At 41.2% G+C, this 14,371-nt stretch overlaps 1 protein-coding gene across 1 annotated transcript in view; it reads right to left on the minus strand.

The window, feature by feature from the left end:
- The window catches only part of NCKAP5 (NCK associated protein 5), a 650,664-nt gene that overhangs the window by 92,384 nt on the left and 543,909 nt on the right, over positions 1 to 14,371 (minus strand). Inside the window, exons 12-13 of the mRNA XM_036254823.1 lie at positions 13,582 to 13,759; positions 7,138 to 7,216 (exon numbers count right to left, since the gene is read on the minus strand). Coding sequence (XP_036110716.1) covers positions 7,138 to 7,216; positions 13,582 to 13,759 — 257 coding nt within the window. The remainder of the gene's footprint in view (positions 1 to 7,137; positions 7,217 to 13,581; positions 13,760 to 14,371) is intronic.

Below are 14,371 nucleotides of genomic sequence, written 5' to 3' on the forward strand. Positions count from 1 at the left end.
TCTTTTGTTCTCAGCTGGAGTCAAGATTGAACTGAAGCCGAATCAAGAGCTAATCTCCACCGTCTCCTGCCAGAGGGGCCTGGCACCATTGCTCTTAGGAGTCTGCTCTATGCTGAGGAAGGAAGGGGTGTTTTTGATCCAGCATCACACCGCTTAGGACCTAGGCATTCATTGCACGTTAACAATTTGGTTCCTTAACACTAGGCTCCAGGTCCGTGACCAACTGTCCTCGTTCATCCCAGTCTGAGGAGTTTCCCAGGATGCGGGACTTGTAGTGCTAAAACCGAGGATGTCCCAGGCCGGCTGGGGCAGCCGGTCACTCTGGCCCCAGATCACCAGAGACCCCCCCCACCCCCCCCGGGTAAATGCTGACGCAGCACTCTCCCAGCTAGACTCACGCGTTCATGCCAGCCCTGGCCTCTGACGCACTAGCGCCACCGTGCCTTTAAGAAAACATGTATACTCTTCTATTCTATTCTCTACTTTTACAGGTGGTATTCCGTGAAAGGATTTTGATATTCTAATTTAAACTATTGCCAGCTAACAAGAAATCTCTGAAGATTTACTTTTAAAAATTGAGCTCACCTTTAAAGTGTATCATATGTCACATAAAACTCTACATTTTTGGCCTCTGGTGACAAATGAAAAGACTTGGCTCTCCGGGGCTAGTCTTCTTCTCTGGTAACATCTGGAACTGGCAAGTAGTTGCTCCCCTGGGTCGTGTTGTATCCACTCCTCAAATTCCCACTACTCACACAACACATACACCTGCAGGTCCAGGCGAGCTGCCCCCACCGCTGACTCGGGGCTTGTTTGAATTTACAGCCCTGGTCAAGTAATCTACTAATGAGATCTTGGTGATCAACAAAGTGACCAACAAGTACCTAGTAATCATTGAGCATCCTGGTGTTCGTGGGGTGGCCACAGCTGCTGAATTGTGGGGTCGATGTGAGGATAAAACAAGGCAGCACACATGAAAGACTCTGGCCAGTGCTCAGCATGGAGAAAGCTCTGTTTTTTATCCTCACCCGAGGACATTTTTCCATTTTTTTGTTCAGATAGAGTGGGAGGGAGGGAGAAACATCGACATGAAAGGGACACATCGAGTGGCTGCCACCCACACAACCAACCAGGGCCGGGGACAAACTGTAACCGAGGTACGTGCCCTTAGCGGGAACCGAACCCGGGTCTCTCTGGACATCAGGCCGATGCTCTAACCGCTGAGCCAAACCGGCCAAGATGAGAAAGCTCTTAATAAAGAGGAGATATTTGTGTGATATGGATCATTGTCTTACCTCTTTGACATTTTCTGTCACACTGGGTAGCTTTCTGCTTCGGGGACTGAGGCACTCTGCTGTTCACCTTTGCTTGACCCCACCTATCCCTTCCTGTGCCGATGGGTATCCCTTCCTGTGTTACTTACAGTGAATTAACTGCCTTTTGCAGTTTTAAACAGGTAACCTCGGTGCAGCCATGGCAGAATTTCCCTGCCCAAGATTACTCTATTGCACCCCTCGATGTCACTTGGCATGTTGGGAAATGCAGAAATCATCGTCCTGGGACGTATTAATGTAAGATCCACATGATGTGCAAACACTCATCTTATTCCTCACCCACAGCCATTATTATCTAAGTAGTTTTCAACGTGGTGCCCATCTGTTAGTAGTCAACAGAACATTCTCTATCCAAGTTGTTACTGAGAACATTTGTACTTTCCACTGACATTGTGTTTTGATCATTAATAGCTCACCCTTTCTACAATTAAGTCTAAATATGTCAGCACCATTCAAAATGTGACATTTGTCTCAAATATTCTTCCACTGAAAACGCTGCGAAAGTCTGATCAACTTCCCGAGAGAGGCTTTGCTTTCATTTTTAGTACGAATGTCGCTCCCGGTATGTTGAATTTCTAAACTTTTTTTTTTTTTGCAAATTTTCACAGTAGGAAAAATTAGTAATATTCTTCAACTCAGACAGCTAATTATCAAGGACTTTAACAGATTGTCAGCTTCAGTACCGAAAGCCCTGCTGTCCTATTTGTTTTAATTTTAGAGAAATAAAAATTCTAGATGCATTGTATTCCATAGGCTTAGTTGAACTCTGTGAACTTGGTGGGTGATCAGTTAGATATTTGTTCACAAATACGGTGGTGGCAAACTAATCCTAGTTCAATACATTTTCTGAAAAAGTTCCTCAACATCAACTACAAACAGATAGCAGTCGGTGGTAGTTTGGATTATGCAAAACAGAAACTAAGCCTAAATCATTAAAATTAATTATATCGTTTCCAACAACGTTCCAAGTGTATTTTCCCATGGCTTTCCTAAATGACAATAAAAATGTGTTTGTGTTCCTACCAAGGAGCTCATCTTGGGGGTAGGCACCAGGCTGAGACTGCCGTATGTCCACTGATGTCCATTCTCCCTCTGCCCGAGAGTTACGCTGACTTCTCTTTCATTGTACTGGACATGTGGCCTCCTGCCTGGGATAATGTTTCCCAGCCTGTGTGACTAAGTACTGGCTAATGATCTGTTGGCAGAAGGGATGAGTCAACTGCTGGGAAGTGTTCTTAAATGGATTAACTGTCCTTATCAGTTCTTATTTCCTGCTGGTTGGAAAGTAACACAAGGGAAGGTTTCCCAACAGCCATCTTGTCCCATGAAGTGACCTTGGGAATGAAGAGCATCGGAGGCAGAGGGACAAGGTATGAGAAGCCTGGCACTGTCCTATCAGCGCGGACTGTCCTGTGTGACAGCAAGAATCTCTGTTCTTATTTAAACCACTGTGCTTGGGGGTTCCTTTCACTCCCCTCTGAACCTAATGCTACTGGCAGGAAGAGTTAGGAAAATCCGTCTTGAATTTAAAACCAACTGTGGGCTAGGTAATTCAAACTGTATGATCCATACATGGATAACAACGGTTGGCCATGTTGTATTGGGGCTTTAATATAGTAAAGAGTTCCAGAGTCCTTCTGTTCAGAAGAGAGAGACATCTAGGTCCTGCTTCTTGTCTTCCATGTAGCTGAGGTGCATGATTCAAGAGTCCGCATGACCTTCCCATTTTCTCCCGAAGAAGCTCAGCCGCAGACACCTGGTGGCAGCCCAGGCCTTCCTCCTGCTGGGTGCAGAGGCTGCTGCACTTGCTGCCATCCCTGGAATCAGCGTATGGACTCCTGACAGTGACAGCTGCCTGTCACATGCCTCTTGAACCCCTTCTGCCTCCACCAGACTCCAGACTGGGCACATTGCTACCAAGGATGAGATGCTTTGTGGTTGGATGACAGAAGGTTACAGGAACAGAGTCTGTGTGTTACAGAGGTAGAACGGCCATGGTACCTGGTGATCCAAACCACCTCTATTGGGCTCAACACAGCTTCAGCCTTCAGGCAGGTCATTTCTCCAAAGAAGGCTTATACGGCAGATAACGATTCCTCCCGACATGCTTCTTATGCTGTTCATCATCTTCCTTCTTTACCTTCTACTTGCTCAAACCACCGATCTGAATGTCTGAAACTTTAGCTTCCAAGAGTTCCTCTTAGATAGAGGTAAAACTTTTCTTGAGTTCTTGTTACAATGCAAATATGTGACATGAAAAGGTACCTGTTTAATCCATTACTCCACGGACACGAGTTAGTTTACCAGATTAGCTAGCTAACGCCTAGGGGACGATAAGATAACAAAATAACACACCCCAAGAAAATGAAAATAAACTGGTGTATAGTCTGTTAAGTAAGTGAAAGGTGGTTCTTACTGAGCACCTATTACCCTCCTGCACAACACATGAGCCGCTGGCTAAGGCCACTGAAGGAAGAAAGGAGGACACCAGAAAGATCATCCCTTCGGGGTGATTCCTGGGGTAAGAAGGGAGCACCAACTTTGCATACTGGCCAAAGGACATGGGACCCTCGGGGCTGGACCGTGTCCTTCGTCATGGTCTCCTCTGGTGGTAGAAACCACAAGGGTGCCCTAAGAAGAAAGTAGCAGTACACCCAGCCAGTGGGGAACAGTAAACAGATTTCATTCAGCCATGGGACACTGGAACATCTGCCTACTGGGCTCTTGGACAGGTTGCTTTTTGTAACTTTTTTAGGTTTAGGAAAAATAACACGTATCCTCTACTTCATGAGACTACCTGCACACTTGTTTTGTTTTGTTTGGACATCTCTCAATTCAGCTTGGCATCTTCCTCATACTCCTCAGAAGACATCTTTTCCTCTTTATAGGGATTTCAAAACCCTTTGTCTTCACTTAGGGGATTATTCTTAATGCTATCACTGGCTGATGTTTTTAATGAGACGTTATTTGAATTCCTACGGATCATTTAGTCCTATTTATAATTAGTATAACATATAGGTGAATCTGTTATAATAGTGAACTAATAAGAAAGAAGAATTAGAAATATGGTAGTTGTGATCATTGGTGTTAATACTTCTATTAGACTGGGCTAGTCAATTGCTTGTTGCTTATTAACATGGAATTCTTGACATTTACTAGGGCAATTTTTAAAAATCTCATTGTAGTATTTTACTTAACTCATGAATCTTGAATTTCAATGTATATTAGGTTTAATTAACACTAACTGGTTTTGTAATCAACTAATACGATTTTGATTAAACTCTCATGATTATTCTTTAATGATGGAAATGTAAACATTCAGATTCACAAATTTCCTGATTGTTCTTCTTTGTCAAAGACATTAACTGATACTTGGTTAGAAGAAGAACATATTTAGATTTGCTTAGTTGCTATGATTGGAAATATTCCTTGGTTATAACATATTGTGAGGACATGTGGCAACACAGTCTAGAGAAAACGAGGAACACTGGGATTATCAGAGTGCTAAAGAGTATATTCTCAGTCCTTCTTATGGAATAAAGTTAAGTACCACTTGACATGTTGAGTCTCATTCCACCTTGAAATGGGAGGACTTTTTAAAAGATCCACAGTGATATTATTGATTAGTTAACCCAGGAAACATTCTCAATACTGTTCTTCCTACTACCTCATGCCACAGAGGCTAGAAAGCAACATGCTTTCCCACCATCCTTTGCAGCTACGATTGGCCGTATGATCCAGTTCTCACCAGTGACATGTAAGGTGGAGTCTATAGGGGAGATTCTGGAGGAGTTTTTACTCTTCCGTTTACTTTGTGCCATGAAGGTGGAGGGGATGCCTGGATTAGAAGTCCGTCTGCAGTCAGAGGCCATGAGCATGAGGACAGAAAGCCCAGGGCTTTCGGGAACATTGTTAGGCAGCTATATGTCTTCTGTTGCCTCCCTCCACGCTTCTAATTAAACAAGATGACTTTATTGCCATAATAATAGTTAGTTCATTTTGTTGTTCTGCCATCAGCAGCTCATTCACATAGTTCTCCACGGGTTTGAGATGTGTCTGCACGTATGTGAAGACCAAGCCAGACTTCCATCTGAAAATGCTTGAAATTTCCCTCCATGAGAGAAATCTACAGCAGCCCTTTCCAAAAGCACTTCACGCGATGATGGAAGTGTTCACATAAACAACGTGGAATATGTGGCCATTGAACATTGAAAGGTGGCTGGTGCAATTAAACAAATAACGCTTTGATTTTTATGTAGTTTTAATTAATTTAAATGGAAACCCAAATAGTTACACGTAGCTCCCGGCTATCAGGTTGAACAGCACAGATCAAAAGAATGGCTAGTGTACTAGAAAAACAACAACTGAGATTACTGTAGTTTTCTTGGAGGAAATTCAGCCTTCAAGTTTATGTATGTTGTCTTACAGGCCCAAGAACACCTCATTACAGAAAAAGGATGACTCAGTGGGGGCTTCACACTGCGTCGTGTTTGAAGGCTGTTAAACAACATTTAACTTGCTTATTAGCTAACTATGCAGAACTGATACCAATTTAAGCATTTTACATTGACAACTGTAATAAAGGATGTCTTTCTGGAATAATAATCTTATTGAGACTACGCTCATTCAGCTGTTTGTCAAGCCTTTGTATTCCCAATTACAAAGGAAAAGAATAATAATGGTGTGCCAGTCTCATTAAGCTGTGGGGGCATAATAACTCTCTGAGATAAACTGTAAATTACGGTTTGCAGAAGACTGCTCGTTATACCAGGAAATCAGCCACAAAGCATGGGGCTAAGGGCAGTGAGAGGCTGGGAGTTGGCAGCTGAAGGTCCTCCCATGAAAAGGCAGGAGCAGTGGTCACTGATCACACCAGGGACCGGAACGCCATGGGCTGTCGTGCCCCAGAGCAGGGGTTCAAGACTATCTACTGCACCCGAATGGGATGTAAAGAAATGATGCATTGTGCCCTGGTGTCTAACATAAAGCTAAACACTCAGCATGTTTACATCACGGCCTTTTTTAGAGCCTGAGGAACAACTAATTCTGCAAGTGCGCGAGGTGGCCCAGAACTGTTCATTATCTCGTCTTCCATCTCCTGGCAAGGATCTCGGTCACAGACAGCTTCTCCATCACCAGTCACTTCCCGCCACCAAAAACAGGTCAGCAAAGTCCCTTTGGTTGGCAACCTGAGCTCCTTCAAGCTAGGGCTATGCATAATTTTAAGAAATACCTGACAAGCCAAAACTTACTTCAGAGACAGGACCATCTATAAACAGAGTGCTAACAGAAATAATAAGGAAAAGGAGATGAAGACTTTTGGCAAGCCATGTATGCTTCATCTCTTTGGTTCTTTGGTGTAAAACTTATCTAATTAAAAAACCATTCAATTTAAGAAAGCCACCACCCCAACCCACATTTCTAACAAATAGTTGTAGAAGGTGCTTCTTGAGACAATTACTAGAGAAAATGGATTAATTCAAAGTTTATTTTCTCCTCTGAGAACTATTAATTATTCTCAGTTTTATTTTCATGTTATATTAACAAGTAATCATTTCTCATCAGTTTGCTTTGCAATTCCTTTGCAAACGCCCATGTTTTCCTCATAGATTCTGGTTTGACCCATTTATTTTATGGTAGCTTCCATGTCTAAGAAGATACAGGTAACCGCATGTGAGAAGTTAAGACCCAGTCTTGATAGTGCGAGGCAAAGGAAATGGTCTGTAGGAACATATCATGTTTGAGAGAAGGTCTCCTGCAGAAAATATCTCAGCTAAAGACATATCAAGACATGAATTCTTACCTATGATGTGGCTCTGGAATGCAGCATCCACGACTGGATCTTCTTCATCCCCTTGCAGGTTGTCCGTTGCCTCTTTTATCTGCAGCAACAAAAATTACTGTAAGTTCTTATTCATTACTTTAAATAGGTCTTTTGCCATCCTCAGAATAATGGTAGATTTTATAGTGTGTGTGTGTATTTTCATCCTTCTACCTTTCCCCATTCTATCACTTGGCTTTATTACAAGTTGTAATTATAAGAACATATTTTCCAAAATATAACCACAGCTCTGCAAATGGGATTTATAGGGCACCTAATTCTACAAAAGATTTTGGAGATAATAGCTTTGGTTTTTAATACTTAATAAAGTCAGAAACACAGAGCTGTAAGGAAAAATTAAAGTCTAAGGAAAAATAATTCCTCCAGAGTCGGTGATTTCCACTGCAAATTTTAAAAGAGTAAAGAAATATACTTAGATAACTTGACCCTTTCCTAGACTATGCCTCTCTAAGAAAATTATATATAGTTCTCTCTACAATGAAACATGAAGTGACTATGATGTGTGCTTTACTGAACTAGAGCAGTGACACATTTATCTAGAGTTTCCAAGTCAAAAACACTTCCCTTGTGTTTCAGCTGGAATATCCGGGTGCTGAATGGCAATCAAATAGAACTCCCGAGAGCGTCTAATAATGTTACAGTATTTTACAAACGAGAATTCTGAAATCCAACACATTTTCTTGAACCTATTTTAAGTGGCAGCACTAGAACTAAAACCCAGGCCAGGTACTTCCCCGTCTAGCGGCACCAATAATGATAATACCATCAACAATACCAGGGATAAAAACAGTAAACTATTGAACACAATGTAGCAGTTGCTGTTTAAATTCTTCATGCCAAGATCTTAGTCCTCTGGATAGGACTAGGAGGCAGGTGCTATTGTTAGTTCCATTTTAGAGATAAGGACCCTGGCGAAACAGACAAGATGAGTAATTATACAAGTGATGGGACTGAGATTCAATGGCTTGAGATTTGTGTTTATTTGGGGGGGACTGTGTCATTCTCAAATTTCTGTTTGAGTAGGACAGTGTAGACTTGGCCTCAATATCAAGACAGCTTGTGGTCCTTGCAGAATGACCCTAAATAGCTTTTTAAACACACATCCCAGCCAGTCACCTGGGAAGCCAACAATGATAAGGTGAACTGTGCAATGAGTGCAAAGGGGTTCTGCTTAGGTACATACATTAGAGGCTGTCGGTGGGTTTGCTCAGGGGCTTGAGTTGAATTCCAAGAATCTCTTACTTTTATATTTGTGATGTAGAAAGTCATATGGTTGCCTATTGACCTTGAACTGAATTTAGCTTTCTACTTTTCACCTCCTATTTTCATATTGAACGGAATAAGAATAATTATTTACATTTTATGACTGCAGTTTTGGCATTAGAATGTAATTGGTGGTGAATCTGTACATGCTGATAGCCAGAAGGCAAACGCAAGAGAGGATGTGGATGGCTACCTGAGCCACACAAGCACAGGTGTGAAGGGCCGAATGTCCAGAGACCATTTCATCACTTTCTTTCCTGTCACTGTTCCTGTTTGTTAGCATCTCCAGAGGAAGAAAGTTAGGGGATGGGGGTAACAGGCTTCCTCAGCAAGCTGCTTCTCGTGGTGCACATTTGTGGATGGCAGAGAGGGAAGTGCTATGAGCATGAGAGAGGCTAACATGCTACTTATTTGCCTTGCAAGGTTCACCGAGCTCAGTGATCTGTGACAAAGCTACTGAAAGACCCACTGGGGAAGGGGTTCCCCAAACACTTTAACTTCCATGGACAGGCCAACAAGGACTCTCTGTCTTCATTTGCAGAAACAACAAGGAAACCTGTTTATATTTTCAGCCCACACCAGCTCTTATGGCAGTACATTTCATATTTTCTTCCACCTGTTATGTTAAATAGCATTTCTTTTAGGTTTCTCTGAATGGACCCATTTTTTATTTCAATATTATTTTGTTGTTGTTGTTAATCCTCACCTAGGGATATTTTCCATGGATTTTTAGGTAGAGTGGAAGAGAGGGAAGAAGAGGGAGAGGGAGAGGGAGAGACAGAAACGTCAATGTGAGACACATTGACTGACTGCCTCCCACAGGAACCTGACTGGGGCCAGGGATTGAACCTGCAACCCAGGTACATGCTCTTGACCAGGAATCAAACCTGTGACCTTTTGGTCCACAGGCTGATGTTCTAACTGCTGAGCCAAACCGGTCAGGGCCTAAATGGACCCATTTTAAACTTAAAGGGGTGCCTTGCTAATGACCTGCTGGAATGTGGGTAAATCATCTCCATCCGCCTATACAATTCTAAACTAAAGAATCTAATAATTAGAACAAGATCTTAATTTTGCAGATTAAAAAAAGAGACTCAGAGCGGATTAATGATCTGTTCAGGGCACACAGGATTTCAGTTTCAGAGTAGGCACTCCTTATCCCGATTCATTGCTGTGATTTATTTTTTAAGAGCACACCATATTGTTATAGTCATCCTTTCCAGACCTTCCCAGGAACTACTGTGTTTTTCTCAGTGTCTGGCAGTTAAATATGCAGGCAGTATTCTGAGGGTACATAAGCCACACTTTTATTTAAGAGCGACAAAATGTTTCACTGTGTGTGTGTGTGTGTGTGTGTGTGTGTGTGTGTGTAACTGTCCTGCTTCCCGTCCCTACTCAGCTTTCCGTGGGGCTCACCCGTCATCTTTCTCCAAGTATCGTATCTGAGAAAGAAGACAAAAGCCACCGGGCAGTCCTACCTGTCAGCTCCTTGTCAGAACCTCGCTAGGACTTTATACCCTTAACAGCAAAAGCGAATGTGGTGTCTGGGAAGGTATCAGAGGAACTGGGCTTGTAGACAAGGCTCCTCACCCTCTCAGCTCTCCTGGGTAATGACCCACGAGAAGCAGGTGCCCCCTGCGAGGGAATTTTGAATCTGAAGGAGTCGGATGAAGAATCAGCAAAGGATGTGAAATGGGGGAATGTCTTAGAATGGCACACCTGTGGACTCTGTACAGATTCCCCTGCAAAGTGGTCACTTTAAAATATCCTTCTGCCAATGGCTATGAGGGGCATAATCTCTGTGGGCAGCAGACTCCCCTTGCTAGCTATGTTTTTCACAGGCAGAAATGAACATTACTTTTCATTCACGATCACACAGCGCTTGAGTGTTGATGAGAGGTTGTGGGAAGCTTCCTGGAGCTCAGGGGCTGCCCACTCAAGGTGAAAAATTTGCCAGGACAGACACAGGGTAACAGCTTCACATGGCAAGAATTGTGACCTGGAATGGTCACAAAGCCAAGGTGTTTGGCTCAGAAAGGAATGGTGGTTAGTTATTTAGAAAACTATTCAGGAGGAGGGCAAATACGTATGCTTCTTATTAGCATCAAAATCACATTTAGAACAGAATTGTTCAATTAAGAATGTTGAAATCTTGACATTTTGCAGAATTTGATAAGATAATAATTTGTGTAATAATTGTACTATTTTGTGCTATTTTATCACCAGCGGACCATTTCAATGGGATAAAATTTGATGCTTTTCTTATTAGCATATGTTATTTTTTTTTTCAGATTTTATGTGACAGTAAGTGAAGAGAATACTCATAATTTAAATTAAAATATCCGTATTAACATGGCCATCTCTTTTCACTGCATAATGGAGGTATTTGATTGTGTTAATTTTGTTAAGATTTTTGTTTTGTTAAGTGACAGCTAGGAGGCTGGCGCTCTCTTTCCTTGAGACTTCTCACGTCAGAAAATTATCTAAATCCACAGGAAGGAAGGACCTACAACAGGTAGCAAGCAGCGTGCAATTGTTTCTGACTTACTTAATACCAGCGCAATCTTTCCTGGGGATGTCTTTCCCCCTCTTATAATGGTTTTACATAAACTAAATAAAAGTACAAAGTAACATGACCTTTGTCTAAATTACACAAAAATTAGAGCTAAGTGGTCTTGGCTCTAATGGCATCGATGGGGACATATGCCTGTAATTAAGGTTTTGAAAAGAGGAAAAAATCTAATTCAGCAAAGCATTAATGGGAGTTCCAAACGTTAAAATGTATCTAGCAATCCTGAAAATGAACATTCGTTACTAGTGGACTATGGAGGTCCGCCACACACATGGGTTGTTGCATGTATGGAAATAATCCTTCTACTATTATCACTGTAGATTAAAATAATTATAATGCCTTAGGACCCTCATAACTAAACATAGTCTTAGTGTGTAAAAGGCAAGGGCTGGTGGTATAATGTTTCAAGGTTTTTAAACATTGGTTTTATTCAGGGAAAAAAAGTGTGATGTGTCATGCATTATGTGCAGCTATTGTTTCCATCCAAAATGACTTCTATGAGAAGAAATCTTTGCAATACACTTTAAAATAAGCAGAAAGCAAATTTACCTTGAGCCCTAGTGGGGGAAAATTCCCTTAAACTCTGAATTTTAAAAGGTTCATGGGTATTCACATCAATGCGCTATGGTATTAGAATACATCTTATTTTGCATCTAATCTCCTTCCTATATAGGCTGATAACATATAATAGGCTTTCACTGCTATTCTTGTACCAGTCCCAAAGGAGACTATGGCAATGTCTTTTCTGAAATTAGTAATTTTAGCCCAAACCACATTGATGATTATGGAGATGAAATGAAAAACATTGCATTTTACATTTAAAAAATGACTAGCTGGTCCACTATCCAGGTTAATAATATTCCTCTGTATGGGAAGGCTTCCTAGCATGACTAATTTCATCTTGCTGTTAATGAGAAAAATTAGTAAACCCCTATTGATTATGTCTATTTGGGGTGGTTAGGGTATCTTTGTACTTCACAGACAATAATAAGACTGCTTCTTGCAGATAATCTGGAATGACCAAAGGATATTTATTACTATATTGTGAAAGACAGCAGATGAGAGTATGGCAAAGGAGGCACTGAGAAAAAAATAATAAAACTGTGAGCAAAACAGAGGGTTTCTTTGTTTTTTCTAGGGACTTCTGTACAGTGAAGATGTACCCTCTGCTGTCAGAACCACACTGAATGGGGCACAGTTAAACTGAGTGTGTCTGATAAGGGCTCTGCCAGGCTATCAAAGTTCTCCATCAGCGGGATTGAATTTCTGGCATATTGCACATTTCCACACATTCATTCTCTCTCTTTCCTTCCAGTGACACTACAAGGGCAGCCTTAGGTATGCTTATAATTTGTGGTTTTATAATGCAGGAGACATCGACATTTTCAAAGAAATGATACCAAAAGAAGCAAAGAGTAAAAATGGAGAAAAACAGAAAATAAAACAAAAAACCCTTTTGCAAAAACATAGTCTGCATATGATTCCAGGGTCTTCCTTTCTTTCTTTTTTTAAGGCCTTCTATCTCTTTAGAGTCAGAACTATTTGAAATAAAATCTCAACGTACGTTTGTCTCAAATTACAATATGTCTGTATAATACTCAGAAACCCTGAACATCAATAAGTCATTAAGCTAATAATTAATAGCTAATAACTAATAATGCCAATCATGGTTACTTCTGAAACCTCATCTATATTTAACTATTCTAGAAAAATGTGTATAATTACTTCATATTTCACTTTTTCCCCTAAGAAAATGAGAGCACGCATTATATTTTACAATCTCTTTTATAAGAGTATAAAAATGTATGGACACAGTCAGTAACTCCATGAAGAATTTTTTTAGTTTAAGTGCTTTAACACTTACAGAAAGAAGCTGTGACATCACCGAATCAATCATGCAAGAACAAAACGAATATAAGGGGAGTAAGTGCAGCTTACGGTAATTTTGAAACAAAAATATTATTTGAACCTAGCATGCCCTGGGGGAATATAAAAATGCCCTTTCATTCATTTTTAAAAGAAAACTTCCCCTTTTGTTCTGGACCTGTCAATTTAAAAAACTAAATGCTAGGGAGTCAAGTTCCAGAAAGAATTTTTTAGTTTTAACACCTTCTATTAGGGTTAGGGTGAACTGGTACACACAACTTCCAGAAAACTAAAAAAATATATATGCTTAAGTCAAATCGTCAAAATAGTCGATATTCTCTTCAATAGTTTAGTGTTTTCATTTCTTTGACAATGATGTTCACTCCTTTCTGTGCTGCGGGAAATGGCGGAAACACTCACCCACACAGATTCCCACGCCCACCGCTCGTCTGCACTGTGGTCCCCGTCACTCTGCAAAGAGCTGAATGATCAGCGCCACTGGGGGCCTGGCCCCTTGGCAAGCCAGCCGCCATCTCTCAGTTACAGCTGTCCCGGACCCTTCTCTCTTTTATTCTCTTCTGCTTTCCCTTTCTCTTTACCGCGTAATCTCTTGCCCATATATTTTCATCAGCAAAGGGGAGAGGAACCCAAACCAGCCTGTCATAGGACCTAACAGTTCAGAGCCAGGGTGGTGGAGAACTTACCAGGGAGCCTTTCGGTATTTCCACATCGGCTTTGGTTTTGACGTTTTTCTTGTGGTTTCCTTGAGCACTGATAGAGCTGCCGGTGAGACAGGAGCCCTGGGAGCTGCCCTTTAACACGCTCCTGCAGGAAACATTATTTGATCCACTTTCTGTCTGTTGAGCTGCTCTTTTATCAACTCTGCAGGTAGAAAGTGATTCCTCTGATAAATTACATCGCTCTTCTTCAATCAGTCCACTCTTTCCAGTCCTTTAATGTTTAAAGTAACCTTCACAGACCTCATTGTCTTTAACCCTTTGAGTGATACTGCCTCTCAATGGCCTTGATCAAATCTTTACCTGATATTCCAGCAGTGTGTCATTTTAGATTTGATAATATAACACTTTATTTTTATGACTGCTTGTGAGATTGGGGGGATAAAAACCACTGAAAAGTGATGGCAACTACATTTGTGGCTTAAGGTCGGCAGGAAAAGTAATTTCCTCTGGAAGTTTCTAAGTATACGTTTGCTCGGTCCAATCAGTGAGATTGGCATACTCTACGATGTACATTTAATTTGCTTCCATTTCATGCCATGTGGGTGCATTCATGGTTGCTAGCTTAGGCTGAATTTTTTTCAACCTTGATAAAACTTACCATTCTTTAATTTCAAAGACCATTGGTTTGGTTAACAAAGTAACATGAACTAAATTATCCTTTTATTGCTAACTTTTATTTCATTGTTTAAATTCTGGCTAATGTATCAAAGACTGCTATGATGTGTTCCTGCTGGCATGAAAAACATGCCTGGCT

The sequence above is a fragment of the Molossus molossus genome, unplaced genomic scaffold (assembly GCF_014108415.1).
Source record: "Molossus molossus isolate mMolMol1 unplaced genomic scaffold, mMolMol1.p scaffold_m16_p_11, whole genome shotgun sequence".
NCBI lineage: Eukaryota > Metazoa > Chordata > Mammalia > Chiroptera > Molossidae > Molossus > Molossus molossus.